Consider the following 17,929-nt stretch of genomic DNA (forward strand, 5'->3'; position numbering starts at 1 on the left):
CTTAAGGGCGGTCCTCCACTTTTCCACATCGTTTTTCAAAAAAAAAATTCAAGGAAAGCACTTCAGCATTTTAGTGCAAAGGAATCCAAATACACGCATCTTTGTTCCCAAATTGCTTTGAAAAGAAATAATGGGGCAATAGAATTGCACAGATTTCATATCTTTTGATGGCACTTGTAAAGTTACTCCCCTATATGGGTTGACAGTGGTGCAGGGAGAGGTGGACTTTGAGCGGATCGTCCCCTTTCTCTGTTTCTCTTTTTTGAAAACTTACATTCCGTTCTCTACATTTTTGACATCAGTTTGCATAAAATAAAATAAAAAGACCTCATGGAAATTTGTCAGCGTTGTAGTGCCAACTTATAATATAAAAAAATCCTTCCAATAGCACCTTAGAGACCAACGAAGTTTGTCATAGGTATGAGCTTTCGTGTGCATGCACACTTCTTCAGATACACTGAAACAGAAGTCACCAGACCCTTAGACTGGAAAGAGAAGTTGCTGCATTGCAGCTTATTACCAAGCTTAAAACCATGGAGAGACCTGGTCTGAATAAGGACACTGGATTCTTATCTCATTATACATGATAAAGCTTTCTTTAGCACCTCAGCCCTTGTTTTTTCCTGCAAGACCAATTGCAGTCATTAACAGTCATCTACAGGTTCACCACTCCTATCACCCATTCCCACCACCCTTCTGAGTAATACCCCTCCCCACCCTCTGACTATACATAAGGGTCTGGTGACTTCTGTTTCAGTGTATCTGAAGAAGTGTGCATGCACACGAAAGCTCATACCTATGACAAACTTCGTTGGTCTCTAAGGTGCTACTGGAAGGATTTTTTTATTTTGTTTTGACTGCTTCAGGCCAACACGGCTACCTACAGTACCTGTAACTTATCATAATATAAGCATCTTTGTATGAATCCCCCCATATACACATTTGTGCAAAGCAATTTCCCCTAAAATAATGCATTTGTGGGAGGGTCACTAATATATATGCATTTCTATGCTCAAATATATGCAATTTACTTGGCTGGAGCACCGCATCGCAAAATTTGGAGAAGTATGAATTTAAAAGGAAGCCGTGTTTCAGTTTGCCATCTTTCTTCCCCTCACTTGTATTTTCTGCCAAAGAACTTTGTGCAGCCCATTTTCACATTATCAAATGGGGGGGGGGGCGTTTTGATAAGAAAGTGCCATTTCTAGCTCTCAGATTCAGGCTCCCCAAAATGTGAACAAATATCTCAGTCCCACAGTTATCCGCAAACCCTCGAAAACCACTCCATTATTGTTCAACTAGGAAATGCCATCCAAACCACTAAGCAATGTGATCATTATTTATCGATGCGCAAGAGAATGCGTTTTGTCACATTATATAGTTGGGGGAAAGGAGAAAAACTGCATTGAAGTGAAGGTTTTGCAAAATAACAATAGGGTTTGGTTCAGTTCCAAGTGCTTTGGGATCAGAGGGTGAACCAAAAAGAATAATGTTTACTGGGGGATTGAACATTTTAAAAGCCAAAGAGATGCAAAAGAGGGAATTTGGTTGCTTTGTTCTTCTATATGAATGGTGTTCTCAGAGAAATGCTACTAAATCATTATTAGAACCCTGGTGATCCATATGTGAATTGACTTGCCCTCTTCTTAATCACAGATTAAAAAGAAATTCTTGAGCTTGCTAGTATGAATTTATAAATCCAATCACCTCCTGGGACTTGCAAAGACAGGCTATACAAGAAATTAAGTTCTCAGATCAAAGTGGGGTTTTTATTTTAAAAAAAAAACAATAATCCGAGAAGCAATTAATAAATCAGGCAATTGGCAGCTTTGAGCCAAACCATAACAAGCTATTTGAGATCCGTTTTTCTACTAGATTAAAACAGTATACAAAAGAATCTTCCCAAGAGTTTAGTGCTTGTTTCGTTTATACATGTCGCTTTGCTTGGCGTCCTCTTTCAGTTGAGAGAGATTTTGCCTGGGGGCTTGAAATGTTGAACAGAATGCAATATAATAACCAAACTTAAAAGAGAAAGAGGAGGTGGGGAGAAAAAGCGAAAAAGGGTTTGCTCATCACAATTTCAAAGATAAAAAGGAAAGCAAAACATGTTTTGGCCCCATTCCATCTGGGATTCTGGCATAATATAATAACCCAAGGATACATATTTCTGCAGAGTTGGACCTCGTGACATTTTTTTTTAATTAGACAGAACAATTATCTAATTATGAAGGCATTGACTTGGCAAAGGACGCACTGTGCCAGGACGGGGCGGAAACACCCGGCTAACCCCGCATATAAGCCTTAAAAGCCCACCAGCTCAATGCACTCTTTCTAATCCGCTTGCCTTGCTTGTTTCACGGGACAGGACCTTCCTCTTGCTCAGACACCATGGCTCTCTCTGTCCACACTGGCTCTTCCCGACAGCTCTCCTCCTACAGTGTTGGCGGCGGGGGTGGCGGAGGGTCTGTCAGACTGTCTAGCGGCATGGGATTTAGTGGCGGCTCCAAGTTTGCCGGAGGCTACTCAGCAGGTGGTTACGGAGGAGGGAGCCTTAGTGGAGGATATGGAATGGGCTTGGGTGCAGGTCTGGGTGGTGGGTACGGAGGGGGCTTGGGGGGCGGTTTCGGGGGCGGCCTTGGCAGCGGTGGCTATGCGAGCGGCTTTGCGAGCGGCATGGGCGGGGGCTTTGGGGGAGGGGAAGGGGGTCTCCTGAGTGGCGATGAGAAGCAGACCATGCAGAATCTCAACGACCGCCTTGCGAACTACCTGGGCAAAGTCCACGCTCTCGAGGAGGCCAATACAGAGCTGGAGCGCAAGATCAAGGAATGGTACGCAAAGTATAGCACTCCAGACACCAGCCGAGACTACAGCAAATATTTTAGCATCATCGAAGATCTTCGGAACCAAGTAAGTGGTGGGGACGCTAATGCAAAGTTTCCTGACTTTGGTCAATGCTTCGTCCACCGAGAACAACTTTCTGTGTTCCATATATAGGGAAACAGAAAGCTGCCTTATAATGATTCCAACCATTGATATATCTACCTCAGCATTGTCTACACTGACTGGCAGCAGCTTTCCAGGTTTTTAGCCAGGGGACGTTCCCAGCCCTACCTGGAGATGCTGGGGATCGAACCTGGGACTGTCTGCATGCAGAGCAGATTGCTCTACCCACTGAGCTACGGCTCCTCCCCATTAAGTCTCAGAGGGAGCATAGTCTGCAATATTCCTCATAGTCTGCAATATTTCATTGATGAATTGTCCCCCTTGGGCATCTGAACGTTACGTGTGCTTTACTGGCAAGATCTTAATACCCTTCTCGGCAGAGCCTTAATCTGTGGATATGCGTCACTATCCACACCCCTCCCATCGCGTACTTAAATTTGCGAAGAAATTAAGTGAGTAGTAACCGGTTATCATGAAAAGTCATCAGCATCTTTGAGCGGATTTTGCCCAATCACCTTCCTACGAAGCGATTTCCCCTGATATAATGCATTTCTATGTGATTTTAACGAAGGTGTGCATTTTTCATCATGCTTTTCCCTACTGTATGCATTTTCATGCACATCACATGGCTGGGGAACCGCACTGAAAAATTCAATTAAGTGCAAAGTTTGAAGGGTGGCTATGTTTCAGTTTGCATCCTGCCTTGGAAAGTGCCAATTTGGTGGATTTTGCCTTTAAATGTGAACTCAGTCCAGTTTCTTCCCCCATCCCTAGCAAGGGGGGACACGGCAGAACGCATCAAATTACACATGATGAATTGAAAGTGGATAGGAAGACTTCCCCCTCCACCATCACCACTTTTATAATACCAGGACCTGGAAGCTGAATGGTGAGGGATTCAGGAACAGAGAAAGAATTTCTTCGTACAACACACTGCTAAAGAACAGGATTTGCTATCGGAATATATAGCTAGTGTTGCCAACGGGGATGGTATTAGATAGGGCTTGGAGAAATTAATGGAGAATAAGGCTATCAATGGTGAATATTAATGAAAGGTCTATAGTCATTGCCTGCACTCGCAAAGGCTGTGTGCCTCTGTATGCTGGTATCTGGGGAATCAGTAGGGAGAGTGTTGTTGCTCTCATGTCCCAGAGGGAGCTGGATGCCCATTGTAGGAACCGAAGGCTAAACAAGATGAGCCTTTGGTCTCGTCCCACAGGACTATTGTTGCATTCTTCTGGTTGCCTTATGTGACTCCTCTTCCTTCTCCTCCCAATCTTCCTTTCTAAAAATGGTTTCAAAAGAAATGTCCGTGACACTCTACTCTATGACCTTGGTGTAAAGTGTCCAAGAAGAGGAACTAGGGATGATGGTGTTGTTTGTTCGCTTTTTTCCTAAAAAACTACTGCAGCTATCTTTCCTATGTGTCCTTACAGATTGTTAGACACACCATTGAGAATGCTGGGGTCGTTCTGCAAATCGACAATGCTCGGCTGGCTGCTGATGATTTCAAACTTAAGTAAGCATCAAATTCTGGGCAAGGGAAAGGGAAGGAAGCACAAACACCAGCACCTCTGTTGTACACCTTGCTCCCACCTCCTTCCCAGCTATCTGAAGGCCGGCAGGAAGCGAGAAACCGTAATTGCCACAATTCTGAAATCTCATTCTTATGTTATCTTTGAAGGTATGAGAACGAATTGTTCCTGCACCAGAGTGTGGAGAGTGACATCAATGGCCTGAGGAGAGTCCTGGATGACTTGACCATGACTAGGTCTGACCTCGAGTTGCAGATCGAAGGCTTGAATGAGGAGCTTGCCTACCTCAAGAAGAATCATGAGGAGGTAGGTAGAAACATGCTTATAAAGCTGCTGTGCCTCGAATAAGGGTGTAAGAAGGCATCATTTCCCCATTCCACCTTGCATTTGTCGCACGCAGCACTGTTTCCTTTCTGATGCAGTTTGTCTTCCACCCCAAACTACATTACAGTCATACCTCGGTTTAAGTACGCTTCGGTTTGAGTACTTTCAGTTTAAGTACTCTGCGGACCCGTCTAGAATGGATTAATCCACATTCCATTACTTTCAATGGGAAAGTTTGCTTCGGGTTAAGTACGCTTCAGGTTGAGTACTCCACGGACCTGTCTGGAACGGATTAATCCACTTTCCATTACTTTCAATGGGAAAGTTCGCTTCAGGTTAAGTATGTTTCAGGTTAAGTACAGACTTCCAGAACCAATTGTGTACTTAAACCGAGGTACCACTGTATTCATCTCGTGAATAATCCCCATGGCAGGATTATTAATTGACATGAATTGCATTGTCATTGTGTTATCCCACCATGTCCATTTCAATGCAAAGGAAAAACGATGCAAATTGGGCATAATCAATTCCACATGATAGGTGGATTTCCAACAAGTAAGAGAACATTGGCAATTTACACTCCCAATTCTGTTTTCATTGGAATTCTCTGGCACCCCGACCCTGGAAGCAAATAGTTTTAGCCTCACCAAGTCGTACGGGAGAAACAAAGCCGACATCACATATCTCACTCGACCCAGGCATGATGTGTGGGGCAGGTCAGTGGCAAAAGGAAAGCAGAGAGTCAGAGCAAGAAGCGGCTCATCTAAAGGGAAGAAGGATGCCACCTTATTTTGAAATCCTGCTTTTAGAGAAACTGCACTGTATTATTAGTGAAGATGGCAAAATAACATTAACATAAACAAATGCATTGCTTCGAAGTGGATAGAAATATATGCAGTGCTGACCGGATTTACCAAAGGGAGTTGGGGGAAGGCTCTCCTAATATATTTATTTTTAAGGCAAAGAAAATCCCCAAATCTCAGGTGCATCTGCCACCTAGTGGTCAAATGAGCTCACACTGAGACAGAGACCATTCAGAATGCATTAAAAGTGGTCTCAGGGAAAGTTTGTGCACTTTCAGGGTCTGGCTGCCATGCGTCCAGGTTTCCCCAGGGAATTTGACTGTCAAAATGGTGTCTGGGTAGATTTTTGCCAAATTGGCAAAATATTCGGGAAAACCTGAACATATGGCAACTAGGGTGGTTTTTGTTTTGTTTTTTTTAAGAAAAATGCTTTTAAAAAAAATTAAGCCCCAAAACTTTTTTGGGGGGGTGGAGATGTTCCCCCCAAAAGCTCAACTTTTGGGAATATGTCAACCCTACTTTCAGGGCCAGCCCTACAGTTAAGCAGAGCGAGGCAACTTGTGGGGCGAATAGCAGCAATGTCCCTACCCCTGCTGTTCCTCTGAGCAGATGGCAGAGCTATGGATACACATGACCTGTTCTCCTAAACTAGCCTGCCGCCTCCGCTGTGGTGGAGGATCCTACCCCATCACCAGGGATTGTTCCCTTTTCATGGTCTGGGTCATGCTACATGCTGTTAAAAACCCACTGGGCTTCTCTTGCAGGAACTGATGAGCTTCCGAGGCATAACCGGCGGAGACGTCAGCGTTGAAATGGATGCCGCTCCTGGAATTGACCTCACCAAGCTACTGAACGAGATGAGATCCCAGTATGAGGAGCTTGCAGACAAAAACCGAAGAGAGGCAGAAGAACAGTTCAACAAGCAGGCAAGGATGGTTCTTAACTCTGCCTAAAACCTTAGGAGACGACCCAGTTACCGCGTCTGCTTAACGCTTTTTCTCCTTGGTTCTCCAGGTTGGAGCTCTGAGGCAGGAGATATCGGCCAACGTGGACCAGTTGAGCACGGGCAAGAGTGAAGTTACGGATCTGAGACGCACATTGCAAGGCCTGGAACTGGAACTGCAAGCCCAGCTTGCCATGGTAAGTGGATCGTTGCTGCAGGAGGAGCTCTTTCAGAGGGTTTGGGCTACAGCTGTGCACATTAGGCTGCTATCAAGATCTCTCCCATGGTAAGGAGGTAAGTCATAGGATCGTAGAGTTGGAAGGGACCCAAAGAGTCCTCTAGTCCATGCATGTACCTACGCTCCCCCCTCCTAGAACAGCAGTACATTACATAATGCTCAGTTTACTGGAGTCGCTTGATAGCCACAGAATAGGGGCTCACAGAATGAATTCAACTTGAGCTGCAACGAAACTGAACCGCAAGCTTTCGCTTTCCGTTCAAAACCCAAGCAATCCTGCAAAAAGCGTCATCGTTTGCAGGAATTTGGAATCCCATCTCAAAGAAGAAGCAGTCAGACTCTTTTCCTCATCCATCTATATGCTACTATTATCCAAACTTTGGTTATCACTTTGTTCCTTCAGCAGAGCAAGGGGGTGGAGCCTATAAATTATCATGGCATTCCAGCGAGCGACATTATTGCTCCTGCTATGTCCCAGAGCTGCATTCCCCCTGTTTCCCCCCATCCACTGCACCTCTGAAATATTGTGTTGTGTTCTTTAGAACCGGGTGCGCCAATTCCCATGTAGTGAGAGATGCCACCGTTTGGCAAAGTATCTTGTTTTGCAAGCCTTCCAGCAAATACTAGAATGGTATTTCAGCACACCTGCTGAGCTGATCCATATATTGAGCCATCCCAAAGTGATAATGAAACATCATCATGTCAACATGTGGGAGGAATAGGAGAGCGTTCGTCAGAGGAGTCACCAGGCTCAGAATGCTGCAGCAAGGTTGCCAACAGCAGGGAGACCCTGTCTGCATACGGACGTCTCTGCTCAGAGGTCTGGACTGGTTGCCCATCTGCTACCAGGCCAAGTTCAAGGTGTTAGCCCTTTGCAGCATATATGCCCACTCAGTCACTTCAATCTGAAGAACTGACACGGTTACAGGTGCCACATAATACCCATTCCACAGTGGTAAGAAATTGATCTTTTAGTGCGGAACTTTGGAACTCCCTGGCTATTGACGTCAGACAGGTGTCTTCTCTGTATTCTTTTTGTGACTATGCTTAGGCAAAGCTATCCAGACATGTAGCAGTTACATGTGTTTTATCTCTGTTTAGCTGTTGTTGGTTTTAAACAACTTTAAAAAGTTTTAAAATACTTGGATTTTTAAAGCAGTTTTTATCAAGAATTTCAATGTTTCATTTCATATTTTTGTAAACCACTTAGACGTTTTCTTGCCACCAAGTGGCATATGCATTTGGGGTGCTTTGCACAATGTCTGCAGGAAATGTAATCTAGATGCAAGAGGGGGGGACCCCCCACATAATTTGGGTTATATGCCTGCAGTTTACTTAGACTTCCATCCTATACCCATGTACGTGAGAGTAAGCCCCATTGAACCTAATGGGATCTACCTCTGAGCAAATGTGTCTGGAGTTGCTTGTGTTAGTCTTATAAATCTGCGGGCCTGTGCTAAAAAGATACAGAAGCACAAAGGAGGCACTCTTGGGTTTTGAATCATTCCAAAGAAGCAGAGTTCTCACAGGGCTGTTTTAAGTGGAAGTCACTGTGTGAGTGGAAGGCCTTCCGCTTGCACAACAGAACTTCCCCTCCCTTTCCTCCCCATATTTTCACCCTTCACACCTCCCAATCTGCTCTGGGAGTGTCCCCAACCCTCCAGAGCAGAATTTGCAGGGGGGCAATGCAGGAGAAGAGATAGCAGAAATTCCATCACACAAACAGAAGTCATTCCGCTTGCCCAATGACTTTGGTGGGTACAACATTATGCTATTTATTGGATTCAACCCATGGGAGTGTTTTTTAGAATAATCATTTTCTTTGCTGGAACTTCTCCATCTCTGTTGATTTTGCTGTATTTTTACGCCCTTCTCTTCCTTCCGCTGCCCCTTCGGAACAGAAACATTCCCTGGAGGGTACTTTGGCGGAAACAGAACGAAATTACTGCGACCAGCTCGCGCAATTACAGGGTCAGATCGCTGGCTTAGAGGAACAGCTTCTGCAGGTTCGGGCTGAGATGGAGAACCAGAATGCAGAATATCAGCAGCTGTTAGGCATCAAGACACGCCTGGAGCAGGAGATAGAGACCTACCGCCGCCTATTGGACGGAGAAGGGGGGTAAGCGTTAGACATGACAGATCGCCAGATCTGACTCAGAACCAATTATGAGGCCCTGTAGATCTGACCAAAGGACAATACTTCACAACAGCAATTGGCATAATATGGATGCATTCGCTTCTACTGTACTGAATGGGAAACCTGCCACTTGTTAAATTAGACCAGACTGCACTTGTATTTAGAAAGTTTGCAGAGCTGGAGGCGATTCTAAATATCTGCATGTGCAAAATGCAGAGGAAGACCTACGTTGGTCAAAATTCGCCCACCGACTTTCCATATTTGGCAGAATCAATGTGCGGGGTTGGAATCCGGATTGCACCTACTGGCCCCACCCTTCAAGCTCCATGGGTCAAATGGGAGGGCTGGTCTGCACAGAACCTACATACACAGTGCATTGAAGACAGCGCCAACCCATTCCAGTCCTCCCTCCATGTACTGATTCTCATCTGCTTAGGGCTGTAAAAAGAACTGATCTCCATTACTCATCTGAGCTGATCATAGGAGCCAACTCCTAGGAGTCAAGGTCCCTTTGCCGCCCCCATAAAATATTTGAGGGGCCACCAAATTGATGGGTATTGCCATTCATGTGGTGTGTGCCCCCCATGTATCATGATTGATTATGCAGGATGGGACTTTCCTGCCTCCCCCCCCCAATATTTTATTCAAGTTGGCACCCCTGCAGGTAATTATCATCACATTATATTACCTGGCTGTAATAAATTGGTGGTCATGTTTAAATTCTCTCTGAAAAATGATGCACAGTATACCACTAAAAAAACAACTTACATTGTTTTCCTTTACAGTGGTTTTGGGTCTTACGGATCTTCGAGCCATAGTAGTTCTATGAGTTATGGAGGCTCTGGCAAAGGTAATTACAAATATCTTTTTATATATTAAAAATGCACAGGTCTGGCTGCAAACTTCTCACTAATGCATAAAAGCATTATTCCCCCGCCTGTTTCCCCCCTTGCTTCCCAAATTTCCTTGCCTGCCTATTTCCCACATTTCAACAATACATCGCCTCTCTTAGTCCCCAAAACTATGCAAGGCTTTTCCAGTTTGCTCTTAGCGAAGCAAGTGAACTACAGCCCTTTCTTGTGGGTCCATCTTTTCTTGTGTCCACAGCCCAACCCAATGTCACATGGGGGACATCTATTTGCATCCAGCAGTGACCATAGACCACAATGGCAAAACATGTGGCTGTCAGGGAGGGCCATGCAACCTGGGTGTAGTAGGAGGGAGGTGGCCGCAGGCATAACCCCACTTCCCTGTTGATGTGTGATGGTGTCTATCAGTAACCTAGTCTTGGAGCCTCCCTGCTGCCGCCAATGTTGCTGCCGCTTACCTAGATGGGGTTCAGGCAGCTCAACGGCTAGTTCAGGGCTGCATTGTTCTGATCTGGTGCTCCTACAGGTGTGCCCACATGGCTTCAACCACACAGCCCAACCCTGCTCCATCCCTCCATGTCATCTGCAGTGACACCAGTGGCAGGAGGTCAACTTCCCCCCACCAAGAGCCTGCAAGGAAAAAGACAGTTATGGAGAAGCAATTTGGGGAACAGGAAATGGGTGGGTGAGAAAAGTCATCCTGGAGTTCAAATTCACTCCCATCAACCCACATTCTAGGGAACTGGCAGCAACCCAGTTTTTGCAGGTGAAAATGCAAAGTCAGGCCGTATCTTGGGTGCTTGATGATTATCTGTTTGTATAAAAATGGGAGCGTGAAAAGCAATCATGCAAAGCACGTCGAGGGCCTGCTTTGAAGCCTTGTTCAAACACTATGTTTTAATTTTGCTTTCCTTTTTTTATATAAAAACAGAGTCAACGAAAACCAGAATGGTGAAGACGATTGTGGAAGAAATGGTTGATGGCAGAGTTGTTTCGTCCCAGGTCAAATCGGTTGAAGAGAAGCCGACTAAATAACCATCAAGGATCCCTTTTTACCATGTCCTGGCAAAGCAGCAAGACAGGAAACCTCCAAGAGAAATTTCTTCTTTAGAAAAGCCTCCTCACTTCTTTCCTCTCTTTTTTAGAGCAAATCATCAAAGTGCATTCTGAAATCTTGATTTATTTTAGCTGTGGTAGTTCAATAAACCCTTTTTTTACTTTTTGCATATCATACCTAGTTTCACACAGTTCCAACTTTCTCTTACTGAAGCCATCGAGGGCAGCAAGAAGCTCAGCGTTTTAATGGTGTGCATTAATTTCATCTATAAACAAGCACATGCAAGCATAGAGACACTCTTTGCACAGTCATCAGGAGAGAGGCAACCCTTCCCCACTACAATAGCAATAGTTCTCTGTAACTAGATAACTATTAATGCCAAACTAATTAACATGAAGCACAAGGCTAGGCCTTAAGTGCAGGATTTTTCTTTTCTCTTGCAACACCAAAGGATCAAGATCACAGTGGAAGTTGCAAAGAATTAAAGTCCCCTTAACCCCATGCCAGAGTCTCAGTCTTGATTAAAGCCTCATGTCTAGTATTGGTAATAGGGAAATTATTGCATTTAAGGGGCAAACCATGTGATTGAAGTAATGCGTAGTTTGGCCCTGTGGTGTCAACAGATACTTACTAATTCCTTTAAATCCTTAGCTATGTTTAGCTCAAGACACAGGATCCATTGAGTATTTAAATTCAGGGAGCACTGAACAGGTGGCAGATATTTTGACAAGTAGCACACCCCCAAGTCCATTTGTCCAGTTGAGCATGTTCAGTACTGGTGTGGAGCGGACAGGCCATTTTAGTAAAAGTAGAAGCAGACATCTAAAACATGGGTAGGCAAATTAAGGCCTGGGGGCCAGATCCAGCCCAACCGCCTTCTAAATCTGGCCCGCAGACAGTCCAGGAATCAGCGTGTTTTTACATGAGTAGAATATGTGCTTTTATTTAAAATGCATCTCTGGGTTATTTGTGGAGCATAGGAATTCATTCATTTTCCCCCCAAAAATATAGTCCACCCCCCCCACAAGGTCTGAGGAACAGTGGAACGGCCCTCTGCTTAAAAAGTTTGCTGACCCCTGATCTAAAACATCCTGCAGCACTGCCTACTTAAGTCACGAACACTTCCCAAGCCAAGCAGAAGCTTTGCAAAGACTATACAGCTGTTACTTGTGCACCATGTAAAGGTAAAGGTAAAGGGACCCCTGACCATTAGGTCCAGTCGTGATCAACTCTGGGGTTGCAGCGCTCATCTCACGTTATTGGCCGAGGGAGCCGGCGTACAGCTTCCAGGTCATGTGGCCAGCATGACTAAGCCACTTCTGGCGAACCAGAGCAGCACACGGAAACGCCGTTTACCTTCCCGCCGGAGTGGTACCTATTTATCTACTTGCACTTTGACATGCTTTCGAACTGCTAGGTTGGCAGGTGCTGGGACCAAGCAACAGGAGCTCTCGGGGATTCGAACCACCAACCTTCTGATCGGCAAGCCCTAGGCTCTGTGGTTTAACCCACAGCGCCACCCGTGTCCCATTTGTGCACCATGTAATCACTGCATAAAGTGAGGGGGAGAGCCGTCTCTGCAAGGGGGAGTCATGGAGCCATGCACCTGGGAGCTGCAACTAACACTTCACACTGTACATGGTGTTCACAGTGACAAATGCCAGCTCGTATGCATGGCAATCCCATCCACTATGACATAATTCCAATGCAAAATACTATTGAGCAGCCAAGGCTGTAGTGCAAATTTCCATATTACTCGTTTTACCAAATGGCATGGACGTAGCTGCTTGGCTTAGTAGCCTATGCAGATCATAGATGCCTCCACATCAATGGCTACTGGCCATGATGGTGATACTCTACGTACCTCCACAGTTGCTTCTGAATGCCAGTTGCCACAGGAGAAGAGAGTGCTCTCGTGCTTGGGTCCTACTTGTGGGTTTCCCACAGGCATCTGGGGAGGGCACTGTATGAAGAGAATGGTGGACTAGATGGGCCTTTGGCCTGATCTCTAGCAGGCTCCTTTTACACTTATGTATCAATAAAGTGTCACTTATTTAGCTACGTGGCACTCTGCAAAGATTAGAGACATGGAGTTTGGAATCTGAAACAAACTCAGGGAGGCAAGAAGGAAAGGTAGGAAGAGGAAGTGTGATCATTTCAATTTCGCATGCATTGGCTTATTTATAATGAAGCATCTTCCTCAAAAGCAATCGCCAAAGCAGCTGTTCTGTCATCTGTGAAAATCCTGGGCTTCCGGTAGCCACTGTTACAACACAGGTCACACCCAACTGTAGCCCTTTCTCTTTGGCGATCACTTGTAGCCGAGTAAGATTGTCTTCCATAAACACGGTTTTAATAGTGAGTCCATAAGTGACTGTGGAGGCCAATTCTGGATCCACACATCCTTCCACAGTGGGGACATTGGTTTCCAGGTGGGAGCTGATCATGGTGAGGGTTTGCCAAGTGTGCCTTCCTCTTAGCACACTACTCCTTTCCGTCCTGAGTTTGAGCGTCTTCAGAGCCCATGACACCTTTGGTAAAGGCTGTTCACCAATTGGAGCGCTTGCAGGCCAGTCTTTCCCAGTTGTCGGTGCTTTAAACCTCTTTTGTTGACCACCAGCATTATGCTTTCCATTTTTAAGTTTGGAATAGAGTAAAAGAAAGGCAAAAGGTAAAGTGTCAGAAATATACTTTCCCACAATCCCAAAAGGGTCTGGTGAAGGGCTTCCTGGGGCATGTTTCTGAGGCATGAGAAAACAACAGAGAGCAAAACTACAGCTTGCTCTCCTTCTCCCTCTCCTTCTCCTAGAAGGTTGGACAAGATGACCGCTGGGACCCCTTCAAGCACTACAAATCCATTCTTCTTCAAATGAAATAATTGTGATGACCTGAAGCAACATGTGCCTGTCGAAGAGATACAGTTAATTAGTGTTTATTGGCCCTGATCCAGAAAAGGAGCAAAAGGCTGTTATCATAATTAACATCTTCTGTTAATTATAACAAGCCACAGTTCTCAGAAAAAGGTGTCTGAGGGAGAGTTGGATCCTGCAAGTTTCCTTCTCAACAGGCAGAAAGAGAGGTCTGCATGTAGAGGAGGAGGCCCAGGGTCAGAGCCCTCCAAGGCAGCCATGGAAATCTTGGCAGCTCGTGCTGATCCACCACCAGTGGTGCTCCAAGTGTGGAAAGCCAGGAAGAGGGAGACTGTGGATCTGCAGATCCCTACATCCCACCTCTGCTTGCTATCATTAGGAATGGGGTTAAGACTCTGGTCGACAGAGGTCTGATACTGGAGCTGCTCATGGCTGCTAGGTTAGAAATTGTACATCAAATGAAGGGTCTTGTGACCTCTCTTTCAATGCTTGGTATGCAAAAAGGCCTGGCTCTTAGTGAGAAGTGGACTCAGAACTGCCAGGAAGCAAGGGGAGGAAGAAGCGAAAGGCAAGTTCTCTGAGATGTGGTTTCAATTTATTGCTTAATGCTCATAACAAAGATTAGATGTTCCAGCCTCTTTCCTTTTGGTTGGACTCAATAGTTTCAGCCAGACCTGCCATTTCGGGATGCTAACGAATTTTCTGTGCTGAATCCATCATTGTCTGCCCTATCTTTTGTGTTACTAAGGCAATTTTGTGGTTTGCTTTTTTTGTGAGAACAGTTCAGGAAAAATTCAGGTGTATTTTTTATTTTAAAAAAAATATCATGCCTGTCTCAAGAACAAAACCAGTGGGGGTGGTGTGAATTAGAAAGAAGGACACAAAAACCCACCTGCAAGTTGAACAAATTTCCGAAATACAAGAACGGTCTTGTATGTTCCCAACAGGAAGCAAGAAAGAACAACCTATCAGAAAACCCCTGCCCCACAAAAAGAAAAAAGAAAAAACCCAGAACAAGTTTCCGAAAAATAAGCAAATGCTGGCTTTGCATAATTTGTTGTGATAGCCTAATTCAAATGATCTCAGTGCCAAATTATAATAAGCACAAATCTGTCAGCCCACAGAACCCAAGGAAAAGTTTGCAGTTTCAGGAAAGGACTGGCTTTAATGCTCCAATACTGCTCCCTAGTGAACCTGTGGAGATGCTGTTGCTAAAATCCTCTCCCTCCTTCGCTCTAGGCTTTTTCTCACAGTACAGGCAACCACATGAAAGGGTTCGGCACTGGCGAGATGCCGAGCAGCCGGTTTAATCTCGGGGGGGGGGGGGGAGAGACCCGATTATAATAACAACTGCAGTTGAGTCAGAACATGGCTCTTATCGTACAATTTTGCAATCAAGTTCATAACCACCTTTGATGGGGGTGGAGAAACCAATCAGAGTGGAATGGCAGCATTGGCTTTGGCAAGAGGGACTATGAGTAGACTCGAAACACCAGCAGGATGCAGTGAAGAGTTCTGTTAAGTGCATGCTTAAAAGCGCATGCTTACAACTGTCTCCTCTTTATCCGACACAAAAATTAGTAGCTGTGTCCAACGCCCCCCCCCCAAATAACCCAGATCAGGCATGTGGTATGAGGAAGAGGGTGCTAACTCTTTCTTCTCTGTGTTGTTTTCCTAGCAAAAGTATTACAGATGAACAAAACTGTCAATATCGATTTCTTTTCATTCCTTGTTCTTCCAATCTTAAATCCAGTTTTTCCATATTTCTACATCAGTTTGCATTTTTTTTAAAAAAGTCCTCATGAAAAAGCGCCTGCATTTTGGTGTACATTGCTTCTAAAATATGCATTTTTGTATGCAAGTTTGCCAAACACATGGGTCTTTCTTTTAGCAAATTTCCTGAATGCACTTTTGTACATTAATTTCACTAATACAGGTATATGTATTATGTTGCATAGTTTCCCCCAATATACGCATTTCTGGGTTGGAGAAGTGCATCTCAAAATTCAGAGAAGTGTGAAATTTGAAAGATAGCTGTCTTTTGATCCATGCACATAGATCTTTTCAGGAAGTGAAAATTATAAAAATAAAGTGTGAAGCAATCCGAATTTCTCCTCCACCCCTACTCTGTATAGCAATCCCACAGGAGCTCCAGCTAAAGCAGATGTGGGGATCCTTTGTAAAACTGCTAGCACATTTGCAAAGCAAAGCAGGGTCTGGTATGGTTTCAAGCTGGATGGGGCACAGTGTGTTGAGATTCCTACATTGCAGAGGGTTGGGTTGCTAGATGACCCTTGGGGTGACTTCCAACTCTTCAATTCTGTGTTGGTGAACTACAACTCCCATCATCCTTGCTTGCTGCAGCTGATGGGAGCTGTAGTTCAGCAACATCTGGCAGGGCAAAGGATCCTCAACTGAGCTGAAGCGTTGCTCTGACAATTCATGGGATATTGGTATAACTACCGTGTTTCTCATATTATAAGACATGTCTTATATTTATTTTTTCCTCAAAAAAACACACTATGGCTTATTTTCAAGGGATGTCTTATTTTTTCCCTCCTCCTCCTGCCGCGGCCGGCATTGCTGCTGCGCCTATCACTATGTCTTATTTTCGGGGTATGGCTTATATTCCTTGAATGCTTAAAAATCCTGCTATGGCTTATTTTATGGGTATGTCTTAAAATATGAGAAACAGGGTAGTGGTGCCATCAGTGCAGGATTTTGAGGGTGCTCAGTGACAAAGTCTAGGGCACCACACAGCAGAAAGAGCAGCCAAACACAACAAGACTATCTTACTACATTGCCAAGTGACTGAAGCAATAGGCATTTTCATCTGTAAAGCACACACCCTGCACAGCTGCTCACAAAACCTGTTAACTCCAGAGTCTAAAATTATACCACAACACTGGGCATAACTCTGTAGAAGCCTATATCTTCACTAAAAGGGTAAAGGGACCCCTGGCCATTAGGTCCAGTCGCAGACAATTAAATACAGTGGTATTTAGTTCTCTAACTTAATCTGTTCCGGGAGTCTGTTTGACTTCCAAAAACATTCAAAAACCAAGACACGGCTTCTGATTGGCTGCAGGAGCTTCCCGCACGCAAGCAGAAGTTGTGTCGGATGTTCTGCTTCCGAAAAAGGTTCACAAACCGGAACACTCACTTCTGGGTTTGCAGCGTTCGGGAGTCAATTTGTTCAGGAGCCAAGCCATCTGAGTAGCAAGGTAAAGGTAAAGGGACCCCTGACCATTAGGTCCAGTCGTGACTGACTCTGGGGTTGCGGCGTTATTGGCCGAGGGAGTCATCTCGCGTTATCGGCCGAAGGAGCTGGCATACAGCTTCCAGGTCATGTGGCCAGCATGACAAAGCCACATCTGGCGAACCAGAGTAGCAGTTCTAAAGCACATCAAAGTGCAAGTAGATAAATAGGTACCGCTCCAAGCAGGAAGGTAAATGGCGTTTCCGTGCGCTGCCCTGGTTCGCCAGAAGCGGCTTAGTCATGCTGGCCACATGACCTGGAAGCTGTACACCGGCTCCCTCGGCCAATAACGCGAGATGAGCGCCACAACCCCAGAGTCAGTCACAACTGGACCTAATGGTCAGGGGTCCCTTTACCTTTACTGTAAGGTTTGCAGTTCATAAGGACATAAGAAACGTCGACCTGGCTCAGGCCAGAGGCTCATCTAGTTCAGCATCCTGTCCTCACAGTGGGGAACCAGATCCATGTATGAAACCCACAAGGAGAACCTGATTGCAACATTCCTCTCCATCCTTCTGATTCCCAGCAGCTAGCATTCAGTGGCATGCTGTCTCCCACAGTGGAGGGAGGAGCATTAGTGCAAGAGGAACATAGAATCGTGGAATTGCAAAGTTAGAAAAGTTCATCTAGTGCAGTAACTGCTGCCAGCTACGTACCTCTCCACTGAAAAGGACTTCCTTAATCTGAACCTTGTTTGTTTAGTCTTCAATATTTTGCCCTTGTGTTGCTCCAAATATTCACCATGGACTCCCGTGTCCATCGAGGCACTCACAAAACAATGAAACCAACATCAGGTGCTTGCAGCTTTCCTATCGTTTCTAGGGAGTGAACAGCTCTTGGGTGCCTTCAGAATATTCCAGTTCCATAGGAGTGTCATCCCTAACTCCCCATGAAATGTGTGCGCCCCAGGAGCAAATCTGGGGTGGGGTGGGGGGAGATCAACTAAGGCTT

At 45.2% G+C, this 17,929-nt stretch overlaps 1 protein-coding gene across 1 annotated transcript; it reads left to right on the forward strand.

The window, feature by feature from the left end:
- Positions 1-2,313: 2,313 nt before the first annotated feature.
- On the forward strand, positions 2,314-11,350 carry LOC118095364 (keratin, type I cytoskeletal 24). Its single transcript, XM_035136571.2, has 8 exons — positions 2,314-2,907; positions 4,380-4,462; positions 4,628-4,784; positions 6,370-6,531; positions 6,620-6,745; positions 8,688-8,905; positions 9,709-9,773; positions 10,724-11,350. The coding sequence occupies exons 1-8, from the start codon at positions 2,389-2,391 to the stop codon at positions 10,825-10,827; spliced, it is 1,434 nt and encodes a 477-aa protein (XP_034992462.2). The 5' UTR covers positions 2,314-2,388; the 3' UTR covers positions 10,828-11,350.
- Positions 11,351-17,929: the final 6,579 nt, after the last annotated feature.

This window comes from Zootoca vivipara, chromosome 13 (genome assembly GCF_963506605.1).
Source record: "Zootoca vivipara chromosome 13, rZooViv1.1, whole genome shotgun sequence".
In the NCBI taxonomy this organism is placed as follows: Eukaryota; Metazoa; Chordata; class Lepidosauria; order Squamata; family Lacertidae; genus Zootoca; species Zootoca vivipara.